Here is a 16,641-nt window from a genome sequence, read left to right as displayed (position 1 = left end):
GGGGGGGGGGGGGGGGGGGGGGGGCGGTTCCAGAACTGCCGTCTGATTGGCCGGGCGGCGTCGGCTGGGCTATAAAAGGGACCCCGCCAGCCTCGCTAGCAGCTCGCAGATTTCTGACAGCGTCTTCCGCGAGAGGAGGGCCGGGGAGCTCAAAACAGAAGCCGCAGCGCCTCCTGCCTGCCGCCTTTCCTCCCCAGCTTGCGAATCCCACGCCTAACAAGATGTGCAAAGGACTTGCAGGTCTCCCGGCCTCTTGCTTGAGGAGGTAAGATCATTTTCAGCCACTCCCCGCCTTACACTTTCGGGGAGACTTGCTTAGTTACTTACCTGTACCACATGCCGACCTCGTTCTTTGGAATCAGAAACAGTGTAGTCAGGAGAGCCTCGACCTGCCAGCTTTCCTCCGAGACCAGCTGGACACTGTAACTGGAGGAGTGTGCTCCCCAGATGTTGGCACCTGTGCGTTGTTTTATATTGACCTCGGTTTCGAGGACCGTCCCGATCCTCTCACCAAGCTAGATCGAAGGAAGAAGTGATCAGAGGGTTTCGGACTCAATGCGGTGGTCTGTGATTGTTGTTATTATACTTGAGCATCGCTGGGGTCTGTGGAATCATGGCTCTGAGCTTTCCCGATGGTGGGGCGGGGGAGGGGGGGGGGTAGGTCTTGTTTAGGGAAAGATACCCCAGAATGAGGCTTGGCTCCAACATGGGCACACTGTGCTTTCTGTGTGGTGCTGCAGTATCTAACACTCTTTACGCTCTTACAAGCAAGTGTGACAATACAGTATGAGTTTCAATACTGGGTCCCCCTGCTCTCGCTGCCCCTTCCCCCAGCTCCTGAAATGCCTTATGTGAATGGTGGTTGAAAAGTATTGATCCTAACAAATCGTTAAGGGTTCTGTAGAAGATCTCATCCTACTTTTGTCAATGTAGTGTCAATGTACTGTCTCTTGATTTAAATAAATAAATAAATAAATAAATAAATAAATAAATAAAGCTACTTCATAGGTCCTTGTATGCCTTTGGCTTTTAAAAAGATAGAAATAAATGCTTTCAGAGAATGCTTGTATATTAGCCAGCTGAAGAAAAAGGCAGAACTGGTGCATATTACATTATTTCATCTTACAGTTAAAGATAGAAAGTCAGTCTGTAGGTACACCATCCCCTTGTTTCCCTGCAAATACAAATCACCTTAAATTTCAGTTTAGAAGTATCCCAGAAAGCACAGTCTTGTGTGCAGTTCTTAGAAGTTTCCCTTTCGAATGTTCAGGAGTGTGAAAGAATATTCTTTGTAAAAACACGCTTTCATGGCCGCTTTTACAATGAAGCACCTATGGAACGAATGCCCCTGACCTCCACCATTCCTATCCTGAGCTGAACGGAGCAAATCGTATAGAGCTACGGTTAGCTCATCTATAAAATTACCCTCACAAAATACAGGACTGCCAGGAAAGAGTTACGCTCTGGGAAGGATTTTCGGGGACAGATGAAAGATTGCACGAGTCTGCCCGAGGAGCTAAGGGGAGGTAACCTCTGATCAGCAAGGTGGACGGCTCTTCCCCCTCCTCGCTGGTCCACTGCAAGTTAAATAGTCCAGTGCTTCGCCCTAGCATCAGTGCCTGAGACTGCAGAAGGGCATGAACTGCTCAAGGTCACACAGGCAGTGCGTGGCAGAGTGCGGATCAGATCTGGTTTCCTGACTCCAGTGACCTCTGAAGTCATGCTGGTTTTTCTGCTTATGGTTGCACTGTGTTGGAAGGACAGATGTCACATACTTGCTAAGCCTACTTCCAACTCTTTATGAGACGACTTGCACTGATTAGTAACTCAGGTCTCACCCTGACCCAGCACACGGAAAGGTGAAATCAGTTCTGTTTGGACCGAATCACAATGTATTTCTGTCTTAGAATCACGTGAGCCTTCGTGATTATATATTGGTATCATTAAGGAGGATTTTTGCATCCCCTGGCCAATTGGAGAAGCAGAGGAGGGAAAAATGGGCTTGTAAAGAAGAGAAAATACCATTTTAGGGGCAGTCCACGAACATAATGGAATTCAAACTTTCTGGGGCAACGTGCATAGAGAAGCCACTGATCCATCAGAAGCCTTCCTAAAATGGCTCTTTATCCTTGTGACTTTATTTCTCTCCCTCTCAGGAGGAGCATCTAGCCTCTCACTTCTTTTACAATGACATTTCTCTTTTAACACTAGGTCCTGGCTTTTATAATAAAAGAGATCCAAGCTAAAGAATAATTAACAGAGAGAGAAAGTCGAGCTTAAAAACTTATTAAAAGCTTCTTCTTTCTGAGTGAGTCATGCGCCCGGCCGTCCCCTCGCTACCTATTAAACAGGGACAAATAAACTGGAAGCTCGGCTCGAATGAGACAATCACTAGCTGCAGTGATGACTCTGGCTTGCTTCCCTTTATGGTTTTTAAGCCTCGGATGCCCTTTATCGTGTAAACGGCCTTACAGTGTAGATATTAGACAGGAAAGCGGCGGCAGCCCCGGAGGATTGCTCTAGAAGCAAGCCCCGAAGGAGCTCAGGTTTCGCCAGAGCATCTGCGGTTGCCGCCTCCTCCCCCTGCTGGAGCTGCACACCCCCTTGCGTGCTGTGTATCCCGCTGTGAGAATTGCGGAATTGCTCCGCCCACCTCGTGCAAGGCTGGGACCGCGCAGCCCTTTCCCCTCCGGAGGGGCTTCTGCAGGGCCCTCTGAGGCAGGTGCAAACAAGCGATCCCGGGCCAGAAGGTGGCGCGCCACATTTCACAGTTCCTGCTTGCTTTCTGAGGCCCACAGATCACCTGAAGAGCAGTCACGTTTTCAGCGTGTTTCTATGAGAGGCGCCAAAGCGTTCCATCGGTCAACATGACAGGCGTACAGAAGGGGCTCCTGGCGCCGACTGAGGGTCAGAACTCTGTCGCAGACAGAGCAGGCTGGGCCGTGACTCGGGCGCCGGGTTTTGTAGTGAGTCACGGGCAGAAACAGAAGTGGGATCTCGTTTTCCTGAGAGTTCACGCCACCGTCACCCCCCATCTCCTAAATTAACCGCTCTCCTGTCCCTTTCCTAGTAATGGACTCTTTGAGCTCTGCCACGAGGGCATCTGGTAAAGCAGCTAATTGGCTTTATTCTTTCTCCTCTTCTTCCGTGCAGTGCAAAAGACATGAAACATCGGCTGGGTTTCCTGCTGCAGAAATCTGATTCCTGCGAACATAATTCTTCCCACAGCAAGAAGGACAAAGTGGTGGTTTGTCAGAGGTAAGAGAAAAGGCCTCGGGGAAAACCCACGGGCTATAAACTCTTTAATGTCAGAGATGTTCTATGAGGAAAGAAAGAAGGTATGGTCCTAGTGAAGCGAGATTTGCATTTGAAATTTCCAGGCACTTAGTGGAAAGACTGCCCTCCTCGGCAACAGATTGCATCCTCAAGATGGAAAATAAAATACCCGCATTTTTCTCAGGATCTTAAATTTCTTGCCGTAGTTTTGTATCACAGCATTCAAAGTTATCATTATTATTTTTTTGTCTCTGTAATGTCTCCAGGGTGAGCCAAGAGGAAGTAAAAAAATGGGCTGAATCACTGGAAAACCTGATTAGCCATGAATGTAAGTCTGATGACTTTCTTCCCTCCTAGAATGAGGACACAAGCTCTCTAGATAGCCAAGTTGTCTCCCACTATATTTGATCTAATAGGAATTGCAGAAAGGGTGGGGTTTCCTCTGACTTCCAGACTCGGGGGAATCAGTCTGTTTAAAATTTTCCCGTGCCCTAGAGCGTCGTGATACGTAATGAGAAGTTCGTACGGACCCCATGTCTCTCACCACATGGAAAAAGGGTAGAGGGAAAAAATATGCCAAATACTGACGTTTCTTGCAGAGTCGACCTCAGTATCTCCTTTTCCAACTGACTTTGGCAATTGGTAGCTGCATGGGCATTTCAGAAACACCATTTTCTGGAATGAGACTTCACACCTTGAGCAAAGAGCACTAGGTATAACTGGGATCCAATAGATATCAAACAGATTAAGGTTACCTGACCCCAAGTGATGCCCCAGAAAGTGGGGAGAGAGGGGCCTGTTTGAAGTCTCCATGCTTTATTGTCTCAAGCACGTTGGCTTTTCCTGAAATATGCTGTCCAGGAGGCCGGTCAGTGTGGTGATGAGTGTGGGTCTCTCTCCCCCATCACAGGTGGGCTGGCGGCTTTCAAAGCTTTCTTGAAGTCTGAATACAGCGAGGAGAACATTGACTTCTGGATTAGCTGTGAAGAGTACAAGAAAATCAAATCGCCCTCCAAACTGAGTCCCAAGGCGAAAAAGATCTATAATGAATTCATCTCAGTCCAGGCCACTAAAGAGGTAGGTCTTCGTGGCAGAGAACTCCCCGGGTCTTGGTGAAATTGCCTACAAGTGGTATTGAATGGCATGGACCTTTAGATGACCCGAGTTAAAGGAAAAGATAGAGCCGTGGAAGAGGTCATTACGGTCTCGACCACCTCAAGTAAATCATCAAGAGAAAAAGCTCTTTTGTTATCCGGGTGACTTGGATGACCTCCCTTCACGAGTGTTTTGATAAATCTCCCCAGTTTGTGAGAAAGAATGAGGGTCGTGCCCTGCCTGCCCAGAAGCAGATGAACCTTTTATAGTCTGTCACTCGCAGGTGCCAGGGTGGCGCGGAATGTTCTGTTTTTCCATTTCTGGGGTATGGAAGCCGCACACTCCTGATTCACTACGAAGCATGCGGCCTCCCGTCCTCCCCAGGGCAGCGTGCCTAATACGTCTCGGCCTTCATCCTGCAGGTAAACCTGGATTCTTGCACCAGGGAGGAGACAAGCCGGAACATGCTGGAGCCCACGATAACCTGCTTTGATGAGGCCCAGAAGAGGATTTTCAACCTGATGGAAAAGGATTCCTACCGCCGCTTCCTCAAGTCCCGATTCTATCTTGATTTGGCCGACTCCTCCAGCGCTGGCTCGGAGAAGCAGAAAGGAGCCAAGAGTCCCGCAGACTGTCCTTCTCTGGTCCCCCAGTGCGCCTGATTGTCACACGGCGCCGGAGGCTGACGCGCCAAGACTTCTGCCTGGAGAACCTGAGGCCGAATATTGATCCGTATTAAGCACGAGGGCTTTTAACCCACCTTGTAGCTTAGTGTTCGTGCTGCCTGCCATGTGTGAGTCACTCCCATGTAAGAAGTAGATTTAGTGTTGGTGTTGCGGTGTCCCATCAGGGCAGGGCCTCCTTCCAGTCCGGTTTTCCCAGATTTCCTTTAGGGTGCCACGTGAGCAAGTACCCACATAATGGCTTTGTAGGGGTGGCTTTTCAAAGACGTGGAGCTCTCTCCTCCCAACGGCTTGACCTCAGGTTTGTTGGTTGGTACATTTCATGTGACATCCACAAGCACATGTATTCTGTTGGCACTTTCTCTAAACTCTAAGTGTTTAGATGAGGTTGACCTATTATGTGTATATGTGTGTGTGTAAATATATGTATGTAGGCACATATATTTACATTTATGCGTATACACATATTTACATATATACATATATTTGCACACACATACATACACATTCTATGTATATGTGTCTATGTATATTACATATGTATTTCTGCAAGGAGAGATAGGAAAGACCCTAGGTGCTCATCACTAGAGCGGGTGCACATACTTATATGCACGTTCTGATCCCTGGCCTTTCATCCTGCAATCAAACAGGCAAACGGAACCAGCCGCCACGCAGGCCAAGAAAGGCATGCTAGTCTGGGGAAAGTTGATTCTGTAAAACTCCATAGATCTTGCTGGAGAAGCAGCCAAGGGACTTCATGCGTAGTTTACTCACGGAGAGCCTCCCAGATTGAACCGTATTCTAAGGAGCAAATATCCTAAAGAGTCTTATGCCTGACTGCCGCAGTTCTGTCTTGGGCTGGTTATTACTAACGGCACTTTCCGGCCCCTAAGCCGCTGGCTTCCCCTTCTTTGACTGGGTGCTTGGTGCATAATTGTTGGCAGGGTTGGTACAGAGTTGGGAGAGAAGATGTCTGAACTGAAGGAAGAAACGCAGGTGGGGCCTCGCCAGCTCTACCTGCTGGATGATACTGGCTGAGCGAGGGCACGGAACTTCGGAGTTAATAGTTTTATCCTCGACTCTTTTTCCCTCTCCTGACCAAGGTGCTCTCCTCATTTTGTTTTTGCCTGAGGACTTCAGCCATCAGAAGAGGCCCCTTTCTTCCCTGGGTGGTTGGTGGTTTCCCCACCGTGGGTCCAGGCTCTGTGCCTGCACCTGGAAACCAGCAGCAAGGGAAGGATTGTATTTTATAAAGGGATACCTGTTTGCACACACTGAAAAGCCCTCGTAAGTTTCTCTTTTGAGCGCAGGATCTTGTTCATTCCATTCCCAAACATCAGGACTAACAGAGCCTGGGGTATCTCCTTTTAGGCTCTGCAGACTAAATGAGAGAGAAAGGGGAAAAAAGAGAGAGAGAGATAGATTGTTAGAACTGTTCAGAACTTTTCAAGGTACATGAAATACTTGAAAATTTCTCATTTATGTTATTTATGATGTTTTGTACAATGTTTTTATTATTGTATTGTTTTATAAATGGGGGTGCAGGATATCACCTGAATTATTCATGAATGGCCAGGAAGTAATTTTCTTCTCATTCTTGTAAAACCACAGCCTCTGAAGCACACACGCACGCCTGCATGCACAATACCGATTCCTCCAGCATAGATGACACACGTGAGCACCTTGTGGCTCCTAAGCCAACGGGCCGGGTCGCAGAAGGAAGACGCCAGAGTGTGTATATGCAGATCCCACTGTATCGAAGATCTAGGTTTTCTCATTTGAGCCCTTCTTGTCTCTCTGGCAGTCCTTGCTTTCAGTGTTCCCAGAGTCCTTCGTCCGTGTCCCTTTTCTCCCACAGTTTTGCCTCTGGTCGACTCCAGGATCCAAACGTGTAACTCCGTTGATCTTGCCCTATTTTAACGGTCATGACTTTCAGATTGTACCTGTGCTCCTGGACTGCTATCTCACACAGGTCCAGAAGGTCGTTCTGAATGAGAAGTAAATTATTTTATGTAATACAATTTTCAAGTGTGTTTTTCAGTTGTATTTTCCTCTCCCTTTATCACCGCTGGCCATGCTGAGCTTACCCGCTCACAGCCCGTGGGCGGAATTCTCCCGTTTGCATGCCTGCTTTTATCATGTGCTTTTAAAGGCCTCAAAGCTGATGCTTCCGGTGAAACCCACGCATCTTAATAACAAGGGTAAATAAATGCTTCAGACAAAACTATGTGCTTGTAAACACATTAATGATCCACAGAGAAGCAGCAGGATGTAGGGTGATGATGGCAGAGGGCTCACATCCAGTCTTTGATTGCTCCCATGCCAACTCTGGAGAAGATAGCAGAAAGTAGATGTTGTCTGTCTGCAGTTCCTGCCGCTGCTCCGCCTACCCCTCACCCTGGAGCCGGGGCCGTCCTGGCTCCAGGGACTTTGCTAAGAGACTTGGTGCCGCCCTTCCAGGTCCTCAGTAACTGTTCCAGAGATAGAGTCCATCTTTCAGAGCTCCTCGCCTTCTACCTCCGATTATCTGCCCAATGAGAGAAGGTGGGAGCGGAGGAGACTGACAAGGGTGGAGGGGAGCTGTGGATCCCTGAGGGACAGATTCCTGCCCAAACGGCTCAAAAAGCCCTCCCTCCCCCTTACAGATTCCCTCCCCTCGAAAAGAGGTATAGACTGTTCACATTCACGGTCACGGGTACTATATCCGTTATGTCAGGAGACCCCCCAGTCCCTGAAGTGTACTTTTCCCGTTGCGAGGGTCAGCTGATAGGGTGTTGGGGACCATGGATTTTCAACTGTTTTGAGGAACAGATCCTTTTCAGGGGTCTGATGAAAATTATGCACCATCTCGTGAGAAAAAACACACAGAGGGATCCAAACTTCTCAGAAATATTCAGAGGAAAGCTTTGCAACCTTGCCTCAAGACGCCCAGGGCTGCCCTTTCTGTCTGCCACATAGACGGATCAGACTCGCCACAAGGGCCTGGTCGCTGCTCTCGGGTGTAGCACCATCTACCAAGTGTGGTGGAAGAATTCAAGTCACTGCTGTTAGCAAACGTGAGCAGTGCCCTTTCCCTCAGCCTCTACCTTGCTCATCCTTTCTTTCTTCTTGATGGCCGGCCATGAAATAAACAACACATACGTGCAAACTCTTGCTGACCGCCATCAAAGAGCACATTTTAAAAAACCACTCATTATTGCTTATTATGGGCCAGATGTTGCCCTAAGCACTTTGCATAAGGTAAATAATTTGATTCTCACTCCAACCCTAAGATACAGACGCCAGTCACGGGCATGGCCTCTGTGAAACATCCACCACCTTTTGCCGAAGAGGAGACTACAGGGAATTATGTCCCTTGGCAAGGTCAAACTGCCATCAAGGAACAAAGCTGAGATCTGACCTGAGTCATCTTTGCCTGCAGAGAGCGTGGCAGAGACATGAAGTGCTCACCAGATGCCCACACGCCAAGGGATGAGGAGCAGAGGGTCACTTTCAAGCCTACGTGGCTGGGCGTAGGGCCAAGTGTATTTCCATCTCTCTCTTCTCCTCTGGCAACCGTGGGGGATTATATGTTTCAGATTGTATAGCTGCGAGATGAAGGACCCCTTGACTCACTTCAGAATATCAGATGAAGGCCGCCTGGGTGGCTCAGTCAGTTGAGCGTCCGACTTCGGCTCAGGTCATGATCTCAGGATTTGTAAGTTCGAGCCCTGCGTCGGGCTCTGTGCTGACAGCATGGAGCCTGCTTGGGATTCTCTGTCCTCTCTCTCCCTCTCTCAAAACTGAATAATTAAACTTAAAAAAAAAGAGTATCAAAGGAACAAGGAAAGGTCCTTGCTGATTTGAGTCATTTATTTCCGAGGCTGTTGGTTGCCGTGGCAGGGCATTGCTTATCCTGGGAAATACAGAGACTGTGTCCCTCATGATTCTGCCCTGTGGTACCTCCATGTGCTTGTCCTTTTATTGCGGGGGTGGGGGGGGCAGGCACATAGGGATGGACTAGGAGACTCATTTATATGAATAGCAGTTTGCAAACTTGACTTTGGAGAAACTCCATGACTCATGTGCCCCAAGCTGCATTCCGGCACTCCATGTTAATAGCGCTTGAATGTTTAAGATTAGACATGAGATCATAGGAGGATAAAAGAGAGGGAAAGAGGAAAGAAGGAAGAAACATTTAAAAGGCTGCCTCCGGGGTGCCTGGGTGGCTCAGTCGGTTGAGCGTCGGACTTTGGCTCAGGTCATGATCTTGCGGTCCGTGAGTTCGAGCCCCGCGTCGGGCTCCGTGCTGACAGGTCAGAGCCTGGAGCCTGTTTCGGATTCTGTGTCTCCCTCTCTGACCCTCCCCCATTCATGCTCTGTCTCTCTCTGTCTCAAAAATAAATAAATGTTAAAAAAAATAAAATAAAATAAATAAGCAAAAGCCTGCCTCCACAGGAAAATTCACTATCCATCGGCCTAGGTCCAACACGTGGACCAAAAAAAATTGGTAGAGCAAGCCAACCAGGTAGATGGGCTCATGTGATCCACCAAGACCCCAAAGCGCAGTATAAACACCAAAGGGCTCCATTCACTGAGTGCAGAGACTGGATATGAAGCGTGAGTTTACTGGGACGCCTGGGTGGCTCAGTCGGTTAAGCATCTGACTTCGGCTCAGGTCATGATCTCAGAGTTCGTGGTTTCGAGCCCCGTGTCGGGCTCTGTGCTGACAGCTCAGCTTAGATTCTGTGTCTCCCTCTATCTCTCTGCCCCTTCCCCGCTCATGCTCTCTCTCAAAAATAATAAACATTAAAAAATTAAAAAAAAAAAAAAGCATGAGTTTACTTAGGCCAGTAGACTGCATGATGGCCACTCAACTGTTCATCATTAAAACCGTTTTTTTTTTATTTTTATTTATTTTTGACAGAGAGGGAGAGACAGAGCATGAGTGGGGGAGGGGCAGAGAGAGAGAGAGGGAGACACAGAATCCCAAGCAGGTTCCAGGCTCTGAGCTGTCAGCACAGAGCCCAACGTGGGGCTCGAACCCACATACTGTGATATCATGACCTGAGCCAAAGTTGGACGCTTAACCAACTGAGCCACCCAGGCGCCCCCAAAAACTGTTTTTTTAAATGTTTGTTTATTTTGAGAGAGAGATCTAGAAACTGTGAGTGGGGGAGAGGTAGAGAGAGGATGCCAGGGAATCCCAAGCAGTCTCTGTAGCTCTCAGTAAAGAGCCCAACGCAGCGTTCCGACTCATGAACCGCAAGATCATGACCTGAGCTGAAACCAAGAGCGGGACGCTTAACCAACTGAGCCACCCGGGAAACCTTCCAAACAAACGTTGTTTTTTTTTGTTTGTTTTGTTTTTAATTTTTTTTTTCAACGTTTTTAATTTATTTTTGGGACAGAGAGAGACAGAGCATGAACGGGGGAGGGGCAGAGAGAGAGGGAGACACAGAATCGGAAGCAGGCTCCAGGCTCCGAGCCGTCAGCCCAGAGCCCGACGCGGGGCTCGAACTCACGGACCGCGAGATCGTGACCTGGCTGAAGTCGGACGCTTAACCGACTGCGCCACCCAGGCGCCCCAACAAACGTTGTTTTAATATGCATTGCTTTCTAGGTGTCACACAGAAAAATGACACGAGAAAGGAAGATAACTGGGTTTTGTCCTTTTTGTGCTGTAGAATCGAGGCACAGTTTTTTAGATTTTGTGCCCAACGTGATCGTGGCGGGGCTGAGGCCAAGAACCACTGAGTTTCGGAAGCACGTGGATGGAAGTCCTCTTGCCTGGAGACAGAACTGCGCTTCCAAAGCGGAGCAAAAACTGAGTAGCGGTAGCGCCTCACATTGATGGCGTGCTTATTAATCGCCAAGTTTCTGTGGAGTGCTTTCCGTGATCGAATCTCACCCTTGGACCTAAACTCCACAGCAGATGCGGTGATTGTCGCTCCGTTATGGGTGGAGAGAATGTGACACAGGCAAGTTCAGAAATGTACCCAAGATCATACGTTGAAGAAGTGACAGGGTGTGGGCCAAACCCGGCAAACCGCCTGCAGCACGAACACGTTTCAGTGCTCTAGTCAAGGAGGAGGGGAGAGGAGTGAAGAGAAGGAAGAAGGACTCAACAGGCGAGGGGGGGGACTAATAGGAAGAAAGGGAAGTGGGCGGGAGAAGATGTAAAAAGATGAAAAGAGAAAGAAAAGGAAGGCGAGAAGGGACAGAAAACGTGAAAGGAAGGAACCTGATGGATGGAGCAGAAGAAACGAAAATAAGATGCATGTTGTAAGGCAGGACCCATTACCAAGCCCTCGCCCGGGCCGGCATCTGGGTGGCTCCCTCCCCAGAGCGTCCTGTGCCCTGTCTGAGCTGGGGCAGGTGGAGGTTCTCTCTGGGACTGGGGAAAAGGGGTCTGGGAAGCAGGAGATAAACGGCGGGTCAGCTTCCTCTCTAAGAATTACTTTCCTGTTTCCTCTTTCTCTTTCTAAATTTCCCAGACCCAGAGCAAGTCTTAAGAAAAAAACCCTAAACCCTGAAGGAAGGGTTGAAAAGGATAGAAAAACAGCTCCACTCTCTTCTGGCTCCAGCGCACCCCTGCTTTGGGGTGACCTTGCACAGGGACCACACATCATTTAGCCACTATAAGGGTCACACAGCGACAGGCCTCCCGACAGAAACAGGCATTTGGCTCGTGGTCCTGGTCCCCTGGCTCCTGACTCCCCCTGTGGGAAGGAAGCCGACGATGACCGCAAGGTCTAGGTTAAAGGCAACTGCCCCCCGCAGGAGTCTAGTCAGGACACCGGCAAGTGAAAATTAGCAGTGAGTCCGACCGTGGGAAGTAGGCAGTGGTGACCTCTTGAGAGCGACTCTCCAGGGTGGACTGTGGGGGCGTTGCTTTTGAAGAAAGGCAAGCAAGAGTTTTGTTGATTCTTTAGAAGGATTGTTTGTAAATTTCCCAGATTTTTCCACTGATCCATCTGGCCTTCGGGTAGCTGTCTTCTCCCAGGACAGTATCGCCCTGAGATGTGCCCTCAAGAGCAACCACAAATCGTGGAAAATAAATTCCAGCCGTTTCACGTCACAGACAAGGCCGGCTCCTTTCTCCTCCGACCGCCATGTCTTATCCTCTGCCTCCCGCGTCTTTTCCCATCTCTCCTCTGTGGGACTTGGTACGTCCTGCTATCCTTGCCTCGTTGCGAATGACTCCATGCTTTGGAGCACTAGAAAGGACAGCTGTTAGAGCAGTTGGCAAGTTCTAGGTCGATTCTTCTGAAAGAGCAGACCTAGGCCAGTCTATGTCCCCGACATGGCCTAGTAACTATGTCCCCGACATGGCCTCAGAAAGAAAGCTCAAACCTCAGGCCACGCCTCCTCCCCTTGAGTAACTTATGTTTTCTAAGAAAGCAGCCTATCGATTCATGCATTCTTCTGAAGTCTGAGGTGGGAGGAAGGGGAGTGTGAGAGGCGTGGAAAGTGTGAGTAGAAGAGGGAAGGCTTCTCTCAGGTAGGGGCCAGAGGCAGGAGCCCTCAACCCTGTCCGGGCTTAGAATGACCTGGGAGCATTTGACCCCTCCCCAAACCAATTCAATCAGAGTCTCTGGGGATGGTGTTTGGTGCTAGGTATTTATATAGCACAGCAAGGCTGACAGCCAATGGTTCATAGGTGACCAGTGAGAAACGTTCTGTATACACTGAGGCCAAACATGTTAGAGACCCTCAGACACGGTGGTTCTTAAACTTCAGGTGCATCAGAATCTCCTGGAAGACTTCTTCAAACACAGATTGCTGAGCCCCACCCCCAGAGTTTCTGACTCAGTGGGTCTGTGACCACCAGGCCCAACGTTCGCATTTTTAACAAGATCCGGGTGACGCTGATAATTGCTGATCTGGGACCACACCTTGGCAGCCATTGTTCTATCCTTCCCCAGCCAATCGGCTGAGGCCACGACCCTTCCCCAGCCAATCGGCTAAGGCCATGATCCCTATAAAAGCTTTGTGCTCTTGAAACCCGCGCTCTCTCTCTCTCAGGTATCTCACCGCTGCGTCGGTGCAGGTAGGGGATTGAGCTCCAGCTAGCTCGAATAAAGGCTCTTTGCTTTTGCATCGGCCTCGGCTCGCTGGTGGTCTTTGGGGATCACAAATTCCGGGCATAACACTTCTTCCGATTCGTATCTTGGAGACGCCTTCCCTTGCATGGGGTCCTTTGAACTGGAAACTGCAGAATCACCCCCAGTTCTTTCTCACTCCCTCTACACGCCCAGTAGTTCCCCAGCGGCACAGAATTCTTCTGGGTGAAATGACTCAAAGCCTGCTCCTGCCTCTCCACTGGCGTGACCATGGCAGGCCCTTCATCCAGGTCACCATCCTGCGTGGTCGGGCTGATTGCCTTGGCCTTACTTCTGCCCTCTCCGCCACCAGCCTGACACCCTCTGATTCACTCCACGAAAACCGCCCGTCAGCTCTGAGATGCACATTTGACCTCCCACTCTCCTGCTGAAAATCGGCCGTGGTCTCGACCCAGTAGGCTGGTATTCGAGACTCTGTATGATTTTTGAACTCTCTCTCGCCTTCTGGCCTCATCTCCGACGATTCCGCCTCTGATCCAGCCGTGATGATTTGCACTTCCTGATGGGCCATGTTGTTAATTGCCTCTATCTTTTTTTAAGCCAGTCTTTCACGCCTCTCCTTCATCCAGCAAACTCCTACTGTTTGTTTTAAACTCAGCTCAAGACCTATCCACAGTGAGAAGCCTCTGTTGTCGAGCATTCCCTTTGATATTCTGACATGCTTTCTTTGTTCCTAGCTCAGTGGCTTGTAACCACTGACTTGTGTCTCCCAAACTACACCGCCAATTCCTCAAGGTTACCGACCACGTCTCACGTGATTTGAGAACCCTTGCACCACGTAATGAACCTAGTACATGGAAGGTGATTGTTGACCGAGTGACTGCCTTTGGGTTTACATACTCCCGGATGCAAACAGGGAGGTGACCCATCAGACCCTTCCCATGTCCCGAACACTTAGTGCGTACTGAGTGTTTACATGGCCCGATCTTCTCAGGCTTTGCCGTAATCTTGCCATTTTCCTCTTAGAAAATCTCAGCCTTGTGCTAGGAAGAAACCAGAGTAAGAAGGAGCCGGTTGGAGCTGCTTTACAGAGAAAAGAAGATTTCAAAGAAGAAGCTGCTAGAGTGTGGACAGCGTGTGTCTGTATCTAGTCTGTACCTACAGTTAAATATACGTACATTTTGAATGATTTTACATGCAATTGAAATTAGTATGCTTCTTTACACATACAATCTTCTCATTTTTTGTGTGTGTATTTATTCATTTTTGAAAGAGAAAGCATGAGCATGGGAGGGGCAGAGAGAGTGGGGGAGGATCTGAAGCGGGCTCTGTGCTGACAGCAGCCAGCCCGATGCGGGACTTGAACTCACCAATCCTGAGATCACGACCTGAGCTGAAGACAGACACTCAACCAACTGAGCCACCTAAGTGCCCCCAACCTTCTCCTTTATATCCACAGCAGAAAATGGCGAACAATTATTCTTTACTGTCTGCTAATATAACTCTCTATGTGTATCAACTTATTTATTGTACGTTAACAACCCCATGGTGAAGAGGCACTGAAGTTTATCACTCTCCTTTTCTAGATGATAAACTGAGGCACAGAAAGGCAAGCATCTTGCCTAAGATCACATGGCTCATAAGCCGAGGAGCCAGGAGTTGGTCCCAGAACAATGTGGCCCCAGATCCCATGCTCTTTGCTACGTCTCTCACACCAGCCCGGAACTCTGTCTACTTGGTGATCACCCAGAAAAGTGGATCGGTTGACACTCTTCCCTCAGAAAAATGTTTCTCTGAAAGCTTCTTCTTCTAATCTCACTTATTTCATGGTAGGTTCCTATTTCTGCTTGTCTCTTCTATCACTTATAAAATTTGAACGGCTCGCTTCCAACTAACACGGCACTCCGTGTTTCCTTCAGCCCCTTCTCCCCTGACCAGACAAGATTCTCTTGTCGATGGAGTGAGAGTCAGGACTCCTCCGACCAAACTAAATCTAGACCAGCGCCGTATACGTCCCTGCATAGTTAGCTGGCTCAGCTGCCCCCTTAATTTCTACATCCCCATTGATGTCTGGACTCAGGCCACGGAAGAATTGTAGATGGCAGGTGGAGTGGGGTCCACACTGATCAGGTAGTGCCGTTCCCTGATTTACGGCTCATTCGGCACACTGAGAGTTGAAAAGTCGGGAACTGTATGACTTCAGCACTAAAAATAAGCCCTGAAAATAGGCCCCTGGCACTATTTCTTTTTCAGGATGAGATACTATAGGAAATTTGAGTCCAGTGAATAACCTTAAGTAGAAATAGGAAAACCCATACAAAGCACAGGGAAAAATAAAAGCAAATGGAAGAAAAAGTAAAGGTAAGTGTGTAAGGTCATATATATATATATATATATATATATTCTTTAATTTTTTTTTATTTTTGAGAGAGAGAGCTAGAGTGTGAGGGAGGGGTAGAGACAGAGGGAGACTGAGGATCTGATTCGAAGCAGGCTCCATGCTGACAGCAGCAAGCCCGATGTGGGCTTATAAACATGAGATCATTTATATGTTGAACTTATAAATCATGAGATCATGACCTGAGCCGAGGTCAGTTAACCGACTGAGCCACACGGGCACCCACATATTTTGAAGTAACAGTAACAGCTTTGACTTAACAAGCGTTGACATTTAACTTAGCACTGGGATTTGTGCTTTACATGTGTTACCCCACTCAACTCTTCCCATATTTCCACTTTGCAGATTAATAAAGCTATTCAGAGTTGAGTGCACTTGACCATTCATCCACAATCTCACCGCCAATAAGCAACAAACTCGGGTAAGATAAGGTCAGTTTGAATCCAGAGCTCTTTGGGTCCTAATGATTCAAAAAGACTCTTCCCCCAAATTGTTCTATTTTCAATAACCACCTCAGAATGGCTCTCTCATAAAGGGATTCCAGCAGTTGAGGGTGATTTTATGTGAAATTTTACCCAGCTATAGATAACTGATCTGGGGCCAAAGAAAACTCTTGTCTGAAGCAGACATTGGGGAAGCTTAATATTAATGACAGATTCCAGGCTCCAACTCCAATGATTTGGTGTTTGGGGGATGGATGCCTTACAAAAATCTACATTTAACACTCCGATAATCAGTTTGGAAATCACTGACCTAGGGGACCCAGCCCAGAACCAGGGATCTGAGGTTGTGTATCGGAGAAGTCAGCTCCTCTGACTCTCTGTATCTTAGTTTCCCCATTGGCAAAATGAACTAAATAACACCCCTCCCCCCCATATGACCTGGACACAGAAGCTATGCAGACAGAGCAGCCTGTGTGGAGCCCTCGAGATAAAAGCAAAGGGCCTTCTACTCAGCAACTTACCTTGATAATGACAATCAAACATAAGATATTAAACATGGGCCATGCTGGCTCATTTAACATTCATACCTACCTGCGAACTATATATCATGATAAAAATTAAAATTAAAAAAAAATTTTTGATTTTTTTCTCACACTATATAAAAAATAACTTTTGTATGTTAAATGTAATGCAAAGGTATT

General features: G+C 48.2%; 1 protein-coding gene across 2 annotated transcripts; it reads left to right on the top strand.

Moving 5' to 3' along the window:
* Nucleotides 1-82: 82 nt before the first annotated feature.
* RGS4 (regulator of G protein signaling 4) lies at nt 83-7,136 on the top strand. 2 transcript variants are annotated; one of them, XM_049634602.1, is made up of 5 exons: nt 84-265; nt 3,154-3,258; nt 3,543-3,604; nt 4,187-4,353; nt 4,794-7,136. In XM_049634602.1, the coding sequence occupies exons 1-5, from the start codon at nt 222-224 to the stop codon at nt 5,031-5,033; spliced, it is 618 nt and encodes a 205-aa protein (XP_049490559.1). In that variant the 5' UTR covers nt 84-221; the 3' UTR covers nt 5,034-7,136. The 2 variants fall into 2 exon arrangements, with proteins under 2 accessions (XP_049490560.1, XP_049490559.1); XM_049634603.1 differs by lacking the exon at nt 4,187-4,353 and having other exon boundaries at nt 83-265; nt 4,794-4,864.
* Nucleotides 7,137-16,641: the final 9,505 nt, after the last annotated feature.

The sequence above is a fragment of the Panthera uncia genome, chromosome F1, assembly GCF_023721935.1.
Source record: "Panthera uncia isolate 11264 chromosome F1, Puncia_PCG_1.0, whole genome shotgun sequence".
Classification (NCBI taxonomy): Eukaryota; Metazoa; Chordata; class Mammalia; order Carnivora; family Felidae; genus Panthera; species Panthera uncia.
Note: the sequence above shows the minus strand (reverse complement) of the source record. Positions and strands in the feature narration are given on the sequence as shown.